Here is a 15,778-nt window from a genome sequence, read left to right as displayed (position 1 = left end):
TCAGGGATGGGAACGATTATCTGGCCCCTTCAAGCTACCTTCCATATACGAAAGTCGGATGTAGGGAGCAGCTTATGCGGAAGGGCGCCAGGTGTCAGGGAAATTGGAAATCGGAAGAATGAGTACTGCGTCCGGCGGCAGAGTAAATGGAAGAATGCCAGAGGCCAGCTGTTGGCAGAAATCGAATACAAGGGGGATGTTGTGGCGTTGATGTTGTGGTTCTGCTTCTACCCCTTACCACGTCGACAGTGGATGTGGAACTCGCATAAGAACTGGAAGCTCGCAAGGGTTTTGTTGTGACAATGAGGCGCTGATGGGGCTGCCAAAAATAAACGAAATGGGGTCACCGACAGCGAGGTTGGCGTACCTGATGGGCAGCAGCTCAGAAAAAAAGAGGTGGAGTACAGTGGTCGGGTGCCCTGAGTACCGAGGGGTAACAGACCTTAAGAATGGAGCCTATTTTAGGGGCGCCCTTGAACGTGTAATTTGGTATCAGAAAACGTCAGACAGGGTCACTTGGAATGGAGATTAGTCTCTGCTGCACAGCCGTTTTAATTTTGTCGTACTATAACTGGCCTTGTCTGGAATTCAAATTCAACCCGTTTCGGTTGGAGGCTTGCCAGTCTTGAGAGGCAATTTGATCCTGCCCCAGCCAGGCGCCAGGGTATCCCAGGGATGGATAATAGCAAGCATAATGTTCACACATGATGATTTGGGGTGGTGTTAATCTCCTTTCAAATATTTGCTGCTATCTTGACTGTAACAGTCTGCGCCTCTTAGTGTGATGGTACTGTTCTGCGCATATTTAGTACAGACTTGCATTTATGTACAAAGCTCGTAGCTTTAGTTATTAACTACAGCACAAGATCTCTAGTCAATCAATACGTTGCGGGGCTAGACTTTGTCGTGTAACGATGGTTTTGTTCACAACTAGACAGCCATCTTTGTAAGTTATTAATATCTCTACCAACTAAGTACTTGCCCCTCCTTCTCCTCAGTATTCTAGCCCTGGTACTCCAAATAGAACCGTTTATTCTTATGGTACTTTGCCCCAAGATCCGAGTTACATCTTTCGGTCTTAAATAACAAATTAACTTATGTCTAAACTCCTTTTTCAAAATTATTCTTGGATGCCAACCTACTCGAGAAAATAATGGATTTCTAGTTAGTATCCAACACGCAATGGCTTTATCGATTTAGAAAGGATAACCCATTATGGCGGGGTTTATAATAACTTTGTTTCACGAGTGCTGCATGACGTGGATCCAGAGCTAACCAATAGGAACTTTAAGGTGCCTGTTTCATAGGTTGTCGAATACCTAGACTAAAGGACGGTCATAAGATCAAGAATCATGGAATAGATATACACCTGCCTACCTCCTAGCTTGACTAATAGCCAAAACACATATTTATCTGACTATGTGACATTAAAACATTTGAACAGTCCAGAGCACAAAACGTAAATAGCATCATAAATGGTCTAGGATGCTATGGACTCTTCTACTGTTTCGTCCTCTAGGCCCTCACATATCAAGTTTAGGTCTTCTCAGGCGTGGATAGTGCGTAGTTTTGTTCAGCATATACTTTTCTGTCAGAGTTAGAGAACTTTGTTCGAAAAGTCATGTAAACCTCTTCAGGACGTCACCATTGTCCTGATGTGAGTTTGCTTGGACTGAATTGCAAACAGCGGATCCATTCATCAGCCATACGACAAAGACTTTGAATATTCAGAGATAGGTACATCAGGAAACTAAATCGTTTCATGCTTATCAATTATTCACGTAGGTGATTCCCATGCTTAACGCCCTATCAAATTGACTCGGGCTAATTGTATCTATCAATTAACTGGTAGTTTGATACACACGTGCTTACGTCAAAACCAATAGATCTGAGTATTATATGGAGAGCATACCGCGTATATTTAACACCTTAATTGAGCTATTAATCAGTGAAAATGAAGGTGGATCAAATCATGATTATTTGCCATGTGTTTCCATCGCATATGTGCTACTTACCCTGGAGTTTGCAGTTTTACGCCTACCTTGCATCAGGGTACCAGAAAAGTTAGCTGCTGGCAGCATAAGAAACGAAATTAATAGGCCAATTTATGCTACTTAGGCCACACTTCTCAGACCACTCATTTTTGTACCCTAAGACTTAGGAGGCCAACGTTTCTGCTACCCAGTAGCCTTGGTATGTACCTAGGCTGTGCAACTGGGCATATGCTTCTGGGCTGTTTGGTGAACAAGAAAAAAAGCTCAGTATTATGATTAAGTTGGATTCTTCACCCAGTATGAGCTGGCGCTGCCAGGTTCATATGTAACAAAAAATTTCCTGATGGGTTGTTAGTAACCGAACCTAATGAGTTTCCATTTTCAAAGTGTTCTGCTTCTGTTTAGGCGGCTCATGCCATTTGGCTACCCCACTCGATGAGAGGCAGCGGAAATAAACAAACGCTTCGAGTACAGGTAGCTAATAACTTGCCCATCATGAGAAGATAGGCCATGCCGACTAGACATCGGTCTTGGCCCTACTGGTCCTGATGAAAGACCAGTCGTTTATATCGATATGACAATAGTGAATAATATTCTGCGCCATGTGCCTCAGTTAATAACCGTCCAATTATGTACTGCTTCATCTGCAGTGCAGCTGGAAAATATCATCATGAACAAGACTGATACATGCTGTAAGCTGAAAAGATTATCCGATCCTTAAACCCGGGGATTGTTTGTATTGTACAGTGGAAGGTTTGCCTGGAAGGTACCTCCACTTCTGTAGCTTCCGCCTTCCGGCACCTGGGCATTACGCAAAGGCCCACTTGTACCTCAACCTGACGATTTGCAAGATGCCTTTTCCCCATCCTGCACCTTCTCTCCGCATCTTCACCAAATACTCTTCTCTTCTCTTCATATCGACCCAAGATTTTCCTACTACCCACGCCAGCCGGTAAGAGAATAATCGGCTCCATCTTTGTAACCGACAGGGCACGATTTGGCCTCGGATAAAAGCTGTTCTAGGATCGACCTGCACTCGACCTTGGACTGCTTCCTAAGCTTCATCGACTACCTTCGATATTTCTTTGCCGAACACGCGTGTGCCTACTTTTCAGCCATCACACCCCATATTTCTCTCACCGACAAAAACAACTACGTCATACCCTTTCCGGGTGAAAATTTCTTTCCGAGTTATCCTAGGGCTGTTACGACCAGAGCCCGCGAAGCTCCAACTTTCGAGAAGCTGATCACCACCACCGCTTAGTCGCGGATCGTTCATAACTGAAGCAGCCGACCGAATAAAATTTCCCGCGGACAAACTATTTATTCAGCGGGTTGTTAGCCCGGCTGTAGTGGAGGGGGAGATTCCATAGTTTCCTGCGGCTCAGCCGCCTCACCTTCATCATGGGGAAGATAACCAAGCCCATGCAACAAAAGCACAAGGATACCTTGGTCAGTAGCGAACGCCCTATCCGACGAATGCAATACTGACATAATGTGATAGTCTCCTTGGCTAAAAGCTTACGTTGAAACCACCTCAACAGTACCTCTACCCCACTTACCAAAAGAGCTTGCTAGCTTTCCCTCGCGATGGCCCTTCGGACGTGGCGATCTGTACCACTGGATACCCCTTCTGAACCGATTTGACAGCATTCTTGAACATTTTTGCGCCACATACAAACTGAACGAGGGTCCCCAAGCTCGCGATTTCGAGTGCGATGTGTTGCTCAACCAGGACAAAGAATCTACCTTTGGTAGCGAGAAGCAATGGTCAGCGAAGGAGTTGACAGACTTGGGCTTCTCATCAGATGGAGACAGGCAACTAGTGGAAGTAGTGCTGCGCTTCACTCGCATGCTATTGGAGCATTGCGGTAACAGGAGCATTTATGCCAGCAGCGCTTATCTGAATGATCTCCTTCACACCACGTCTTTGAGTGTCCTAATTGTCACACTCGAAGTTGGTTCAGAGTTAGCCCAGCGGTACCAAGCATCCGTGAAACGCATAGCAAATCCTTCGAGACAGATCAGCACAGCACTGCTTGCCAACCACTACAATATTGATCTCGACAGAGTCCAGCAGCTTGCCCTGCCCTTTGTCAAGACACCGATCATTAACCTATCGGACCCCGTGCCATCAAACACACCCGGGTCAGCCAAAGGGAAAGACCGTACGCCAGGAGGAAGTTCCAAGACGGCCAACTCTATGCACGCGAATGATCTAGTCGCTCTTGCGGCGTCGGATGACAAACGGTGGGTTGGTTGGGGCGATGTTAAGGTGATCTATTATCCCCAGACCGCCCAGCAGGAGTCCGTCAGCGGCGACGGCAGTCGCGCATCAATGCCGTCTACGCCAACACCACTTCGTCGCAGCTCCACGATGACAACTCAGCACCAGACCCCGAAGAGTCGGAGTAACTTGGACGACTCATCTCCGCTTGGACCTCGGACACCTGGTAACGCTGAAGATTCGGTCTCGGCTGGATCCAAAGTCTTTGAACTACCGCAGTCTGTTGTTTCTTCAACTTCTATCTATCGGCTGATGTCATCCGTTCCTGCAGACCTTCCCTCGGCTGCGAAGTATGAGATTTTTCACAGGATCAGAACCTCCAAAGCCCTTATGGGTTCCAACGAGTCACGCCAACAGCTATTGGCTGTCCGCCTCCTGTCTATTAACAACCTCGCCTATATCCATAACGAAGCAAGCTTCCTGGAAAAGGTGCTTCGTCAAGACGCAGATGAAACTCGCAGATTTCAGCTTGTTTATCAGCTAGCCGAACTCATTCACCCTACAGCCCACGGAAACGTTGACGTTCCGTTGTGGCTGCAAGCTGTGGCTCTTGCCTTGCTCGAGGCTATATCGAACTTCCAAGCCAGGTGCCAGGATGTCTTGTCTGCTCTGAATGCAAATGTCAACCACGGCATTTTACTTTATGTTATCAGAAAAGCGGTTGCTGGAATGAAGGAGGATGACGACAGCGACAAAGGCAACCAGGTCACAGAAATGGACGAATGGCGCAACAACCTGTTTTCTCTTACGCTTCACCTTTCCATGTCCACACGAGTGGGAAGCGAGATGGTGTCAGCAGGACTTATGGAAATTCTAGTCGAAATCTTGAACATTAGGTCGGCTGTCGCACAACGAAACCATTCCATGGTTCTTGCGTTTCTAGACGGCCTGATCTGGACCTATCAAAACGCCTTTACTGCCTTCTTCAATGCTAAAGGTCTCGATGCAGTATCTCAATTGGTTGTTGATACTGTCCAGGAAGCGCAGACTTTGCACCAAGCAGGACAAGGTATTTCAAAGAGTCAACAGTCGGGACAAGTGGACTACGAAATCCCGTACTACCAACAGCAGACACTCAAATGGCTTCTCAAGTTTGTTCACCACATCATGTCAAACTCGTTCAGCTACGGCGGTAACTACGATCGTTTACTCCGCAATCTCGTTGATAAGTCGGATCTTCTCGGGAAGTTGCGGGACATCATCGAAGACAAGAAGACATTTGGCTCTGTTGTCTGGACGAACTCTGTTACCATTCTTGGTGATTTTATTAACAACGATCCTACAAATTTCCCCGCCATCTCTGAGTCTGGCATGATCAAGACCTACTTGGAAGCTGTCACCAACAGACCACTGCCAAGTGAAGTATTGACTGAGCAGAAATCATCAGACAAAGACGAAGAGGACGAAAACAACTCTACAGGAAACACTGTCAGTTCACTTGTTGCAAATGATACACGGCCACATCCTCCTACAGAGCAAGCACTCCGGGAATCGTCTCGTGGACCATTGGCAGCAGGGATCCTGCCCTCAACAGATGCCATTACAGTTGTTCCACAGGTCCTAAGCTCCATATCTCTCAACAATGCGGGTATGAACCTAGTAGTAGCCTCGCAGGCTTTTGACGGCTTCTTGGAAATATTTGAGAGTCCTGCACATGTACGATGTATGGAGCTTGATGGAGATCTTGCCAACAACGTTGGAGCGAGTTTCGACGAGCTTGCTCGCCACCACCCAGCCTTGCGACCAGCCATTGCAAACGCTGTAATTGACATGGTTGCCCGCGTGCGTTTCCTCGGAATTGAAAAAGCGAGAAACGATGGATGGGGCGCCCGGCTGTTGCTAGTGGACTCCGAGGGCAAGACTGTAACTGTGGATGAGAACGGAAATGTGTCATCACAAGGCGCGTCTTCTGAGAAGACCCAGAGCCAGGACACATCTGGTGATGCAGATGTGAACATGTCTGATGCAGTGCCATCGAATGATGCGGACCCTGAGTCCCGCAAGGATGAAGAGCCATCTTCGCCAGACCAATCAATTACGCCTTACATCTATGCCCTGGGATACTTCTTGAGCGCTTACATGTCAAACCAGGGACTCAAGAACAGTTTTGTAGATGCTGGAGGCCTGGAGTTGTTGCTTGACATCTGCGAGTCCCCAAGTCTGCCCATCAACTTTGGCGACACCGTTTCCTCAAGGATTCTCAACCAAGTTATCTCTCAGATCGTGGATGGTTCCCCAGTTCGCGGTCTTCCTTCTATCATCAGGCGAGCTCAGTCGGCGATCGACACCTTGGAACCTCTCTCTGATAAAACAGACACGTTGCCTCCGTACTTCGCACCTTTCCTTGCCACCGACCTCAAACTGGCGCAGAACGACCAGGAACCTACAGCGGTTAAGAATGGTACCAAAATGATCAAGGCATTATTGAATGCGCAGACCTTTATCAAAATAATATCTGACTGCTTTTGTACAACAAGGTCCAATTCTCTGACATTCTATCCTGTCAATGTCTGGGACTACTACCTCAACCTGGTGAACTCAATTGGACCTCTCCTCCGTGGAGTCCTTACGGAGGAGGCAGGAGAGCTCAACGTCGTTCCCCAACACTGGTCGTTTAAGCGCCAACCATCCTCGGAGGGATCACCCACTGCAATTGATTCTGAACACGACGTGGGGGACAGTACTTTGTTACCAGATATGCTGGGCAGCACAGGGGTGTTCCAACCAAAGGCGTCTCCGGATGAGACCAAGCTGAGCCGTCCTACAGAGGAGGAGCAAGCCAGTCCTCGCTACCAGAATTACGAGACGCTCCGGCATCTATTGCACCCTATGATCCCAACAACTTTCCCTCTTTTCCAAACGCTCGGAAAGTCCTTACTCCCCCGCCGGGAGCGAGACCCTCGTGATAGTTATCAACGCCCGCGTCACTTGGAGATTGCCAGAGCCCTTGCAAATGCAATTCTCAGCCAGCTGAGGCCATCAGTTGCCACTGTGGAACCCACTCACAAGGATTTCCATTTCTGGATCATCATGCTACATACTATTAGTGAAATGGTGATTGATCAGCCCAATCACCGATCAAGCGATCGTTCAGGCGTAAATATCATCTTGCCCGTCCTCATCGCTTTTAAAGAAGAAGGCGGAATGGATGTTTTGAACTCAATGCTCAGGATATTTGCCGAAGCAGTTCGCAATGGTCGGGGCGTCGCTGCGGATGGAGCTTCCGGATCCAAGGTCGCCGCCTTCGGGCTCAAGAAGGTACTGGAACTGGTTCTAGTATTGGTTAATGGCAAGCCACTCACTGACGCCCAACAATCATTCGGCCTGCTGCCTCGCTCTGCAGATAGGTCTTCGCATCCCACCCAACAGCTTGTGGTAGAGTTCAGAGCCTCCGTTCTTCCTGAAATTACCAAGCTCTGGGATTCCGAGTTCGTGGAAAAAGTACCACATCAAACCGCGACATGCTTGATTGACATCCTCAAGTTGATCGCCACTGGTGAACACGAACCTTCAACATCAAGGGGCAGGCCTGTTTTCCAGCTGTTTAATTACACAGACGTTCGATTTGATTGGCGCTCTCATCGCGGCGCCATTGAGGAGTTGCGCACTAAAGGATACGAGACCGACCTAATTCACGAAGCGATATTCCGAGCTAACGGAAGCGTGGCTGCTGCAGAGATGTATTGCTCAGCTCATCGAGCTGGTCTCGCCGGCGCCCGCAACCCGATTCCACCTATGGACTCTGACACTTCTGTTTTGCAGGAGACCCCGCAAGAAACCTCAGGCGCCAACGACACAGAAGGCACAAACGCAGCCAGCAGCGCGGAAACAGACCGCATGTCCCTTGATGGGCCACCAGAAATTGCTACTCCAGACCTCGCGGATAGATTCCTCGGAGAAGCACTAGGCGAAATCATTGATCCACCTCAAACTACAGATGATACTCGCGAATCCCAAAATGTGACGAATGAAACACCAGCGAATGTTTTGGAAGAACCTCACAAGAAGGAGAAAGAGCCTTCTCGGGCTGCTACACGGGAAGATGTTGATAAGTTTAGAGCTGAGCTGCGTGCGAACCTGATTGACAGGTGTCTTGATGTTGTTCGTGCTCATCCTGAAACCGCCATTGAGGTTTCTGAGCTCATTCGAATAACTATCAAGCAACAACCTAATGATAACGACGACGAGGTTGGCCAAACCCTGACTTTGGCACTGTCTTCACTGGCCCAAAACGAGGAGGATGAAAAGAAACGCAATGGGAAGTGTATAGCTGCTTATGCCCATCTGCTAGCATTGCTCTTGCAGGACGAGCGCTTCTTTATCAACAATGTGGCGAGCCTTGAGGATCATATTGATGAGTACATCGGCTTCTTGAAGGTTTCGTCTTCGACCTCGACTGAGGAGATGCCACCTTGGATTCCTTACATCCTTCTTGTCATCGAGACACTTCTTCGACATGACGAGCGCCCTGTTGCCGCACAGTGGAAAGCACCAAAATCTGAGGATGAACCTGTTTCAGAACCCGTCATTCAACTGCAAACTCTAACTATTGGTGAGAACCAGCGAGCAAATGTTTTGGAATTCGTGCTCGAAATGCTTCCCCGCATTGGAAAAGAAGAAACCCTCGCTGTTGCTGCGCTCCGAATTCTAGTCATCTTAACCCGCAATCGACGCCTCGCCAAGGTGGTTGGGGACAAGAAGAACCTGCAACGGCTGTTTCTTATGACAAAACAACTGTCGGGTTCTGGCTCCGAGAGGTTCAAGCAAAGCAAGCTTACTGCTCACATCATGACTATTCTGCGCCACATTATCGAAGATGAAGAGACTATCAAACAGATCATGCGTGCTGAGATCAAGATCGGCTACCCCACACTGCACAGAACGCAGCGTGGCCCCCCTGATGTCCAGAATTATTTACGGCAGATGACACCGATTGCTCTCCGTGCTCCAGACCTCTTTGTTGAAGTCACGAACGAGATGCTCCGCTTTACAAGATGGGCACCATCTTCGAATGATAGCTCTCGGACCCAATCCCTTGTGTTGAAGGATGAATCAACTGAAACGAGCACTGATAAAGTCAATGACAACGCGGAGAACGGGACAGAACAAGACATCAAACCGTCCACAGAGCTTGTAGATAAGGAGATGGTGGATGCACCAAAGCCACACGAGAGCAAGAGGCCTGTTGTCGAAAATCCTGATGGCGTCATTCACTACCTTCTCTGCGAGTTGCTCAACTATCGCGAGGTCGATGATAGGGAAGTGCCAGTGGCTGAGAAGGACCCCAAGCCCGATCCTGTGTCTAACCCCGAAGACACTTCTTCCTCTCCCAAAGATAACAATGCAATTGACGCAAAGGACAAGAAGCCAACGAAACCTGTTTTCAAGTCCGAGGAGCACCCTATATTTGTCTATCGCTGCTTCTTACTCAATTGTCTAGCTGAGCTTTTGCAAAGCTACAACCGAACCAAGATGGAATTCATTAATTTCAAGCGAAATGCTCCTTTAACTACAAGCACGCCAATCAAACCTCGTTCATCAGTTCTTAACTACCTGATCTATGATTTACTCTGCCAGGGCAACTTGAGTGGAACAGCTGACAGCATCGCCGGTAAGAAGAAAGCCGCAACTTCGGCACAGACTCAGAAGGTCTTGGTTGCACTCGTCTCCAAGACAACTGAGAAGGCAATTGACCGCGGAAAAGACAAGTTTGCATATGAGGACGAACCAGACCTCTTGTTTGCACGCAAATTTGTTCTCGATACCATGCTCAAGGCTTACGAAAGAGCACCCTTGTCTGATGAACCCTTGGAAACAAGATACTCGCGCATGCAGTGTCTGGCCGAGCTTATGAACCACATGGTTGGCGAGAAGGATAAGGACCATGCAGGTCCTGGGCGAGCTGATAACGTGCTGGCTCGATCACATGCCCAGCTACGGAGATTAATGTATGAGAAGGGCTATCTCGAAAAACTGACATCATCCATCGCCGAAATCAACCTCAATTACCCAGGCGTCAAACGTGCCATCAAGTACATCCTACGCGTGCTACGGGTCCTTACCGAGACGGCTAAAGAGCTGAGTCATTCAAATATCCTCCTGCCTACAGATTCTTTGTCCGACACGGCCGATGACGATCTCGGTTCAACCTCCTCACTCTCTGACCTCGACGACCGCGAAGAGACTCCCGATCTGTATCGTAACTCTGCACTTGGAATGCTGGAGCCTCGTGGTGAAGACGATGAGTCTGATGACGACCAAGAGGACGACGACGACGAGGATATGTATGGGGATGATTATGACGACGAGATGGAATACGGAGATGATGACATCTCGGATGAAGAAAATATCAGTGATGACGATGAAGAACTCGGTGACATGGGCCAAATCGAAGGCCTCCACGGCGAACCAGGCGTCGTTGAAGTTATAATGGACGAAGACGATGACGAAGACGACAGTGATGAAGAAATCGACGACGATGACGAAGTGGGGTCGGCGGATATGGAGGATGTGGAAGATCAGGTGGAAATCGTTGACGAAGACGGAAATCCTCTTGATGACGATGGCAACTCGGATTGGGAGAGCGCCAGCCACGACGATGACGATGAAGACCAGGAGGAGGACGACCTGGAATATGATGGACATGTTCACGAAGAGCATATGCACATGCCAGGAGATATTCTCGACGGCATGGCTCGTGCCATTATGGGAGACGGCGACATTTACGATCCTGATATGATGGTGGAAGATCACTATCTCGACGAGGGCCATGATGAGGATGAGGACGAGGACGAGGAGGACGAGATGGAAGATGACGAATATTTTTACGACGATGAATATGCTATGGACGATCAACCTCAGCCAATGCCAGCTCTCGGCTGGGACGGCCTCGCAGGCGAGGATGATGAACGGCGACAAATGTTCATGATGGATAATAGTCATCACCGTCGGCGCCTTATTGCTTCACGAAGTGACAATCGCGGTGCTTTCCCGCCAAGCTTCATAGTTGGTAACCGTGAAATGGCCGGGGACTTCCGCAACTTCTTTTCACGCAACCAACAGAACAGGCCTCAAAATAATGCTGATGATGGCACTAACCCACTTCTGAGACGTGGTGATCAGAACCGGGATAACCCCCAGCGCCCCGGACCTCACCAATCCTTCGGCTTGCGAGTTCCCGAAGCCATTTTCGGTCCAGGTGGTCGAAACCCAGATGGACCCATGGGTTTCTTGAGTGAGATAATGGAGTTCCTTCCAATTATGGGACGAAATGGACAGCATGCGTTCCACCTCCAAATCACTGGTCCAACCGGCCATCGCGAGTCTAGAGAACTTGGTGCTATTCGGACCTCTCGCACTGATCAAAGACGTGAGGGTCTAGGCCAGGATCCATCCCAAGCTGTTTCTTTTGTCATCGAGGGCACAATGGACCGCTACCAAGAAGAAGCCAGGATGATCTTCGGCGCGAACGCTACGGCAGAAGCATCTAAACTTGGGAATATCATTATGGCCAAACTAACGCCTGCCGCGATGGAATTGGAGAGGAAGTTAAAGGCCGAAGAGGCAGAACAACAAAAGCGTGAAGAAGAGGAACGGAGGAAGCGCGAAGAGGAGCAACGCCTAGCGCGCGAGGCAAGGGAAGTCGAAGAGAAGGCGGAGAGAGAGAAGCAAGAGGCCGAAGCGCGTGAGGCCGCCGAACGCGCAGCGTCTGAAGCTGCCGCTGTGAGCCAAGACGCTCCCGCCCAGGCTGAAGGCGCTGGGGGCGCAATGGAAGGCGTTGAGCCAACTGAACAAAGGGACGCAGATCGTCCTGACCCTGCCACGCAGAGCGATGGTCCTCGTGTTATGACCACGATTAGAGGCGAAGAAGTCGACGTCACTGAACTAGGTATCGATCCTGATTACATCGCAGCTTTGCCTGAGGAGTTCCGTGAGGAGGTCATCGCTCAGGCAATCAGCACGCGCAGATCCGAGGCCCGGGAGGAGACAAATGGAAATTCGACCGAAGCCTTCCAGGAGTTTCTGGATGCCCTTCCCGAAGAGTTACGCATGGAGATTGCTCAGCAGGAGCGTCAGGAGCAGCGTCGCCGTGCCCGCGAAGAAAGCAACCGTCAAGCCTCTGCAGGTGCTGGTCAAGCCGTCGTTCCAGAAATGGACACTGCCAGTATCCTTCTGACATTCCCTCCCGAGCTTAGACAGCAGGTTCTGATGGATCAAGGTGAAGAACTGATGGATCAACTTACTCCAGCGATGGCAGCGGAGGCCCGAGCTTTAGCCCAGCAGCATAATGTCCATCCGGCCGTTGTTGGCCGCAGCCCTCCTGTTGTTAACTCAGCTCGCCAGACTGGACCGCCAGTACCTCCTGAAGGGACAAAGGTACAGCGTCGCACAGTTGTTCAGATGCTCGATAAGGCTGGGGTCGCCACGCTGCTGCGTTTGATGTTTATTACCCAGCAGGGTTCAATTCGAAACCATCTGTTCAACGTCTTCGCTGATGTATGCGAGAACAAGCAGACCCGCCTCGAGGTGATCAGCACCCTCCTCCAGATTTTGCAAGATGGCAGCACAGATATGGGTGCTGTAGAGCGCAGCTTCGGTCAACTGTCTCTAAAAGCACGAAGACCTAAGGACAAGGGTCAGGAGTCTGAGCAGAAGACCCCTCAGCCTCTCAAGAGAAGTCTGACTGGTCTATCTGTCGGCAATACTACGCAGACAAACTCAGAAACCTCGCCTCTTCTGATTGTCCAGCAGTGTCTGGATCTGTTGGTGGAGCTATCTGCTAAGAATCCTCATATTCAATGGCTTTTTCTGACAGAGCACGAAGCCGTCGGCTCTAATTTGAAGCGATCCTTGAGCCGCAAAGGCAAGGGTAAGGACTCGAAGTCACACAAGTACGCCATCAACTCGTTGCTATCGCTACTCGACCGCGATTTAGTTATGGAAAGCTCTGTTGTCATGACTCATTTGGCTGATCTTCTAAACCGAGTGACGCTACCTCTCCAAAACTTGGAGCGGCGGCGAAAGGAGGCTGAGGATGAACTGGAAGCCATTGATACCAAGTCAGAAGAGCCTGTTACAGCAGCAAATACCGCTGGACAGCCCTCAGGTACAGAGACAACGGAGACAAGCACTGCTGACGAACTCAACACTGCCAAAGAGGAGGGCAAAGAGAATATCCCTACCGGTGACGCTGAAAAGAGACAAGCGAAGAGAGACTCGATCCAAAAGAAACTCCGACAGCTTCAGCCGCCTGTGGTTCCTGCCCAGAACTTGACCTTGGCCGTGAGAATTTTTGTAGCTCGAGAGTGCAGCTCCAAGACCTTCCAGAACACTATCTCAACAATCAAAAACCTTTCAGCCATCCCAGGGGCCAAGGCAACGTTCGGACAGGAGCTCGTTCACCAGGCTAGGCTCTTGAGTGAGAATATCGTGGCTGATCTGGATGACCTTTTGCCCCATATCGAAAAGGCATCTTCAGGCACTGAGATTCAAGGCGTTGCTCTTGCCAAGTTCTCACCAGGGGCATCCGAGCAAAACAAGCTTCTGCGCGTTTTGACCGCTTTGGATCACCTCTTTGACACCAAGAAGAAAGCCGACGAAGCCGAGTCCAACAAGAACAAGGACGAGAGACACGATCTGGTCACATCGCTTTACCACAACTCGACATTTTCTGCGATGTGGGATAAGCTGAGCGCTTGTCTTCTTGCTATTCGTCAACGTGAAAATATGCTCAACGTGGCGACAATTTTATTGCCATTGATTGAGTCTCTAATGGTGGTTTGCAAGAACACCACTACGAACGACGACCCCCAGCAAAAAGATATGGTCCTGTCAAGCCCACCACCCGAGTCTCGTACGGCTAGTCTCTTCTTTAGCTTTACCGAGGACCACCGCCGCATTCTCAATGAGCTTGTTAGGAGTAATCCCAAGCTCATGTCAGGTACATTCGCCTTGCTCGTCAAGAACCCCAAGGTACTGGAGTTTGATAACAAGCGCAACTACTTCAACCGTAGTGTTCACTCACGATCCGGTAACAGCCAGAGCCGGCCAGCATATCCCGCCTTACAACTGTCTGTCCGCCGTGAGCATGTTTTCCATGACTCTTTCAAGCACTTGTACTTCAAATCAGGCGATGAGATGAAGTTCGGCAAGCTCAACATCCGATTCCATGGAGAGGAAGGTGTCGATGCTGGTGGTGTCACTCGCGAGTGGTTCCAGGTACTGTCACGACAAATGTTTGACCCTAATTACGTGCTTTTCACGCCTGTGTCCTCAGATCGAACCACCTTCCACCCGAACAAACTTAGCGGTATCAACGATGAGCATTTGTTGTTCTTCAAGTTCATCGGCCGCATTATCGGAAAGGCATTGTATGAAGGTCGCGTCCTTGACTGCTACTTTAGCCGTGCTCTGTATAAGCGAATCCTGGGCAAATCTGTTTCAGTCAAGGATATGGAGTCCTTCGACCCTGACTATTACAAGTCTCTGTGCTGGATGCTGAACAACGACATCACAGACATCATCACCGAGACCTTCTCAGTTGAGGATGATGAATTTGGTGTTACCAACGTTGTAGACCTTATCCCTAACGGCCGAGAAATTGCAGTCACTGAAGAGAACAAGCACGACTATGTTCGTTTGGTGGTTGAGCACAAGCTATTATCCTCGGTCAAGGAGCAAATGGCGCATTTCCTTCAAGGTAAGCAAATCATGAATGGTGTACACATTACTTGCTAACATTCGTAGGCTTCCACGACATTATCCCAGCGGAATTGATCTCTATCTTCAACGAGCAAGAGCTAGAGCTCTTGATTTCCGGTCTGCCAGATATTGATATTGATGATTGGAAGAGTAACACTGAGTATCACAACTATACTCCATCATCACAGCAAATCCAGTGGTTCTGGCGAGCTCTAAGATCCTTCGACAAGGAAGAACGTGCGAAAATGCTGCAATTCGTCACTGGAACCAGCAAGGTTCCCCTCAACGGCTTCAAGGAGCTTGAGGGTATGAACGGTGTTAACCGATTCAACATCCATCGCGACTATGGCAACAAAAACCGACTACCCTCTTCGCACACCTGTTTCAATCGTGAGTGCATGCATCATTGGAATACTATAAAGATCGGATCACTAACATGAATTAGAACTTGACCTTCCTGAATATGAGAGCTACGATCACCTGCGCTCTCAAGTTATGAAGGCCATCACAGCAGGAAGCGAATACTTCGGCTTCGCGTAATTTCGTCAACGTATGCATTGCAGGCGTGTTAGAGGATGGAACTAGACGGGGGACAGGAATGAAAAGAGATAACGGTGATTGATCATGTTTTGGGGACTGTTTTCTTGTTAGCATTGGTGGCGGAATGCCCCAGGATGCTTCTGATCCTGAGCCATTTGTTGTAGCCTCGTTTGATAAGGAAAAGGGTCTGGGAGAAGTGCAGGTCTCCCTTGGCTGCTTGCTTTTACAAGACGGATAGCTTACAGAAGTGGGGTTG

At 49.2% G+C, this 15,778-nt stretch overlaps 1 protein-coding gene across 1 annotated transcript; it reads left to right on the top strand.

The window, feature by feature from the left end:
- The first annotated feature begins 3,202 nt into the window (after positions 1-3,202).
- EDB82DRAFT_103339 (uncharacterized protein) lies at positions 3,203-15,677 on the top strand. The gene is made up of 4 exons (XM_025736854.2): positions 3,203-3,446; positions 3,499-14,980; positions 15,028-15,372; positions 15,428-15,677. Exons 1-4 carry the CDS (start codon positions 3,399-3,401, stop codon positions 15,520-15,522), a joined length of 11,970 nt encoding a protein of 3,989 aa, XP_025588021.2. The 5' UTR covers positions 3,203-3,398; the 3' UTR covers positions 15,523-15,677.
- The last annotated feature ends 101 nt before the right edge of the window (positions 15,678-15,778 follow it).

This window comes from Fusarium venenatum, assembly GCF_020744135.1.
Source record: "Fusarium venenatum strain MPI-CAGE-CH-0201 chromosome Unknown EDB82scaffold_1, whole genome shotgun sequence".
Classification (NCBI taxonomy): Eukaryota; Fungi; Ascomycota; class Sordariomycetes; order Hypocreales; family Nectriaceae; genus Fusarium; species Fusarium venenatum.
Note: the sequence above shows the minus strand (reverse complement) of the source record. Positions and strands in the feature narration are given on the sequence as shown.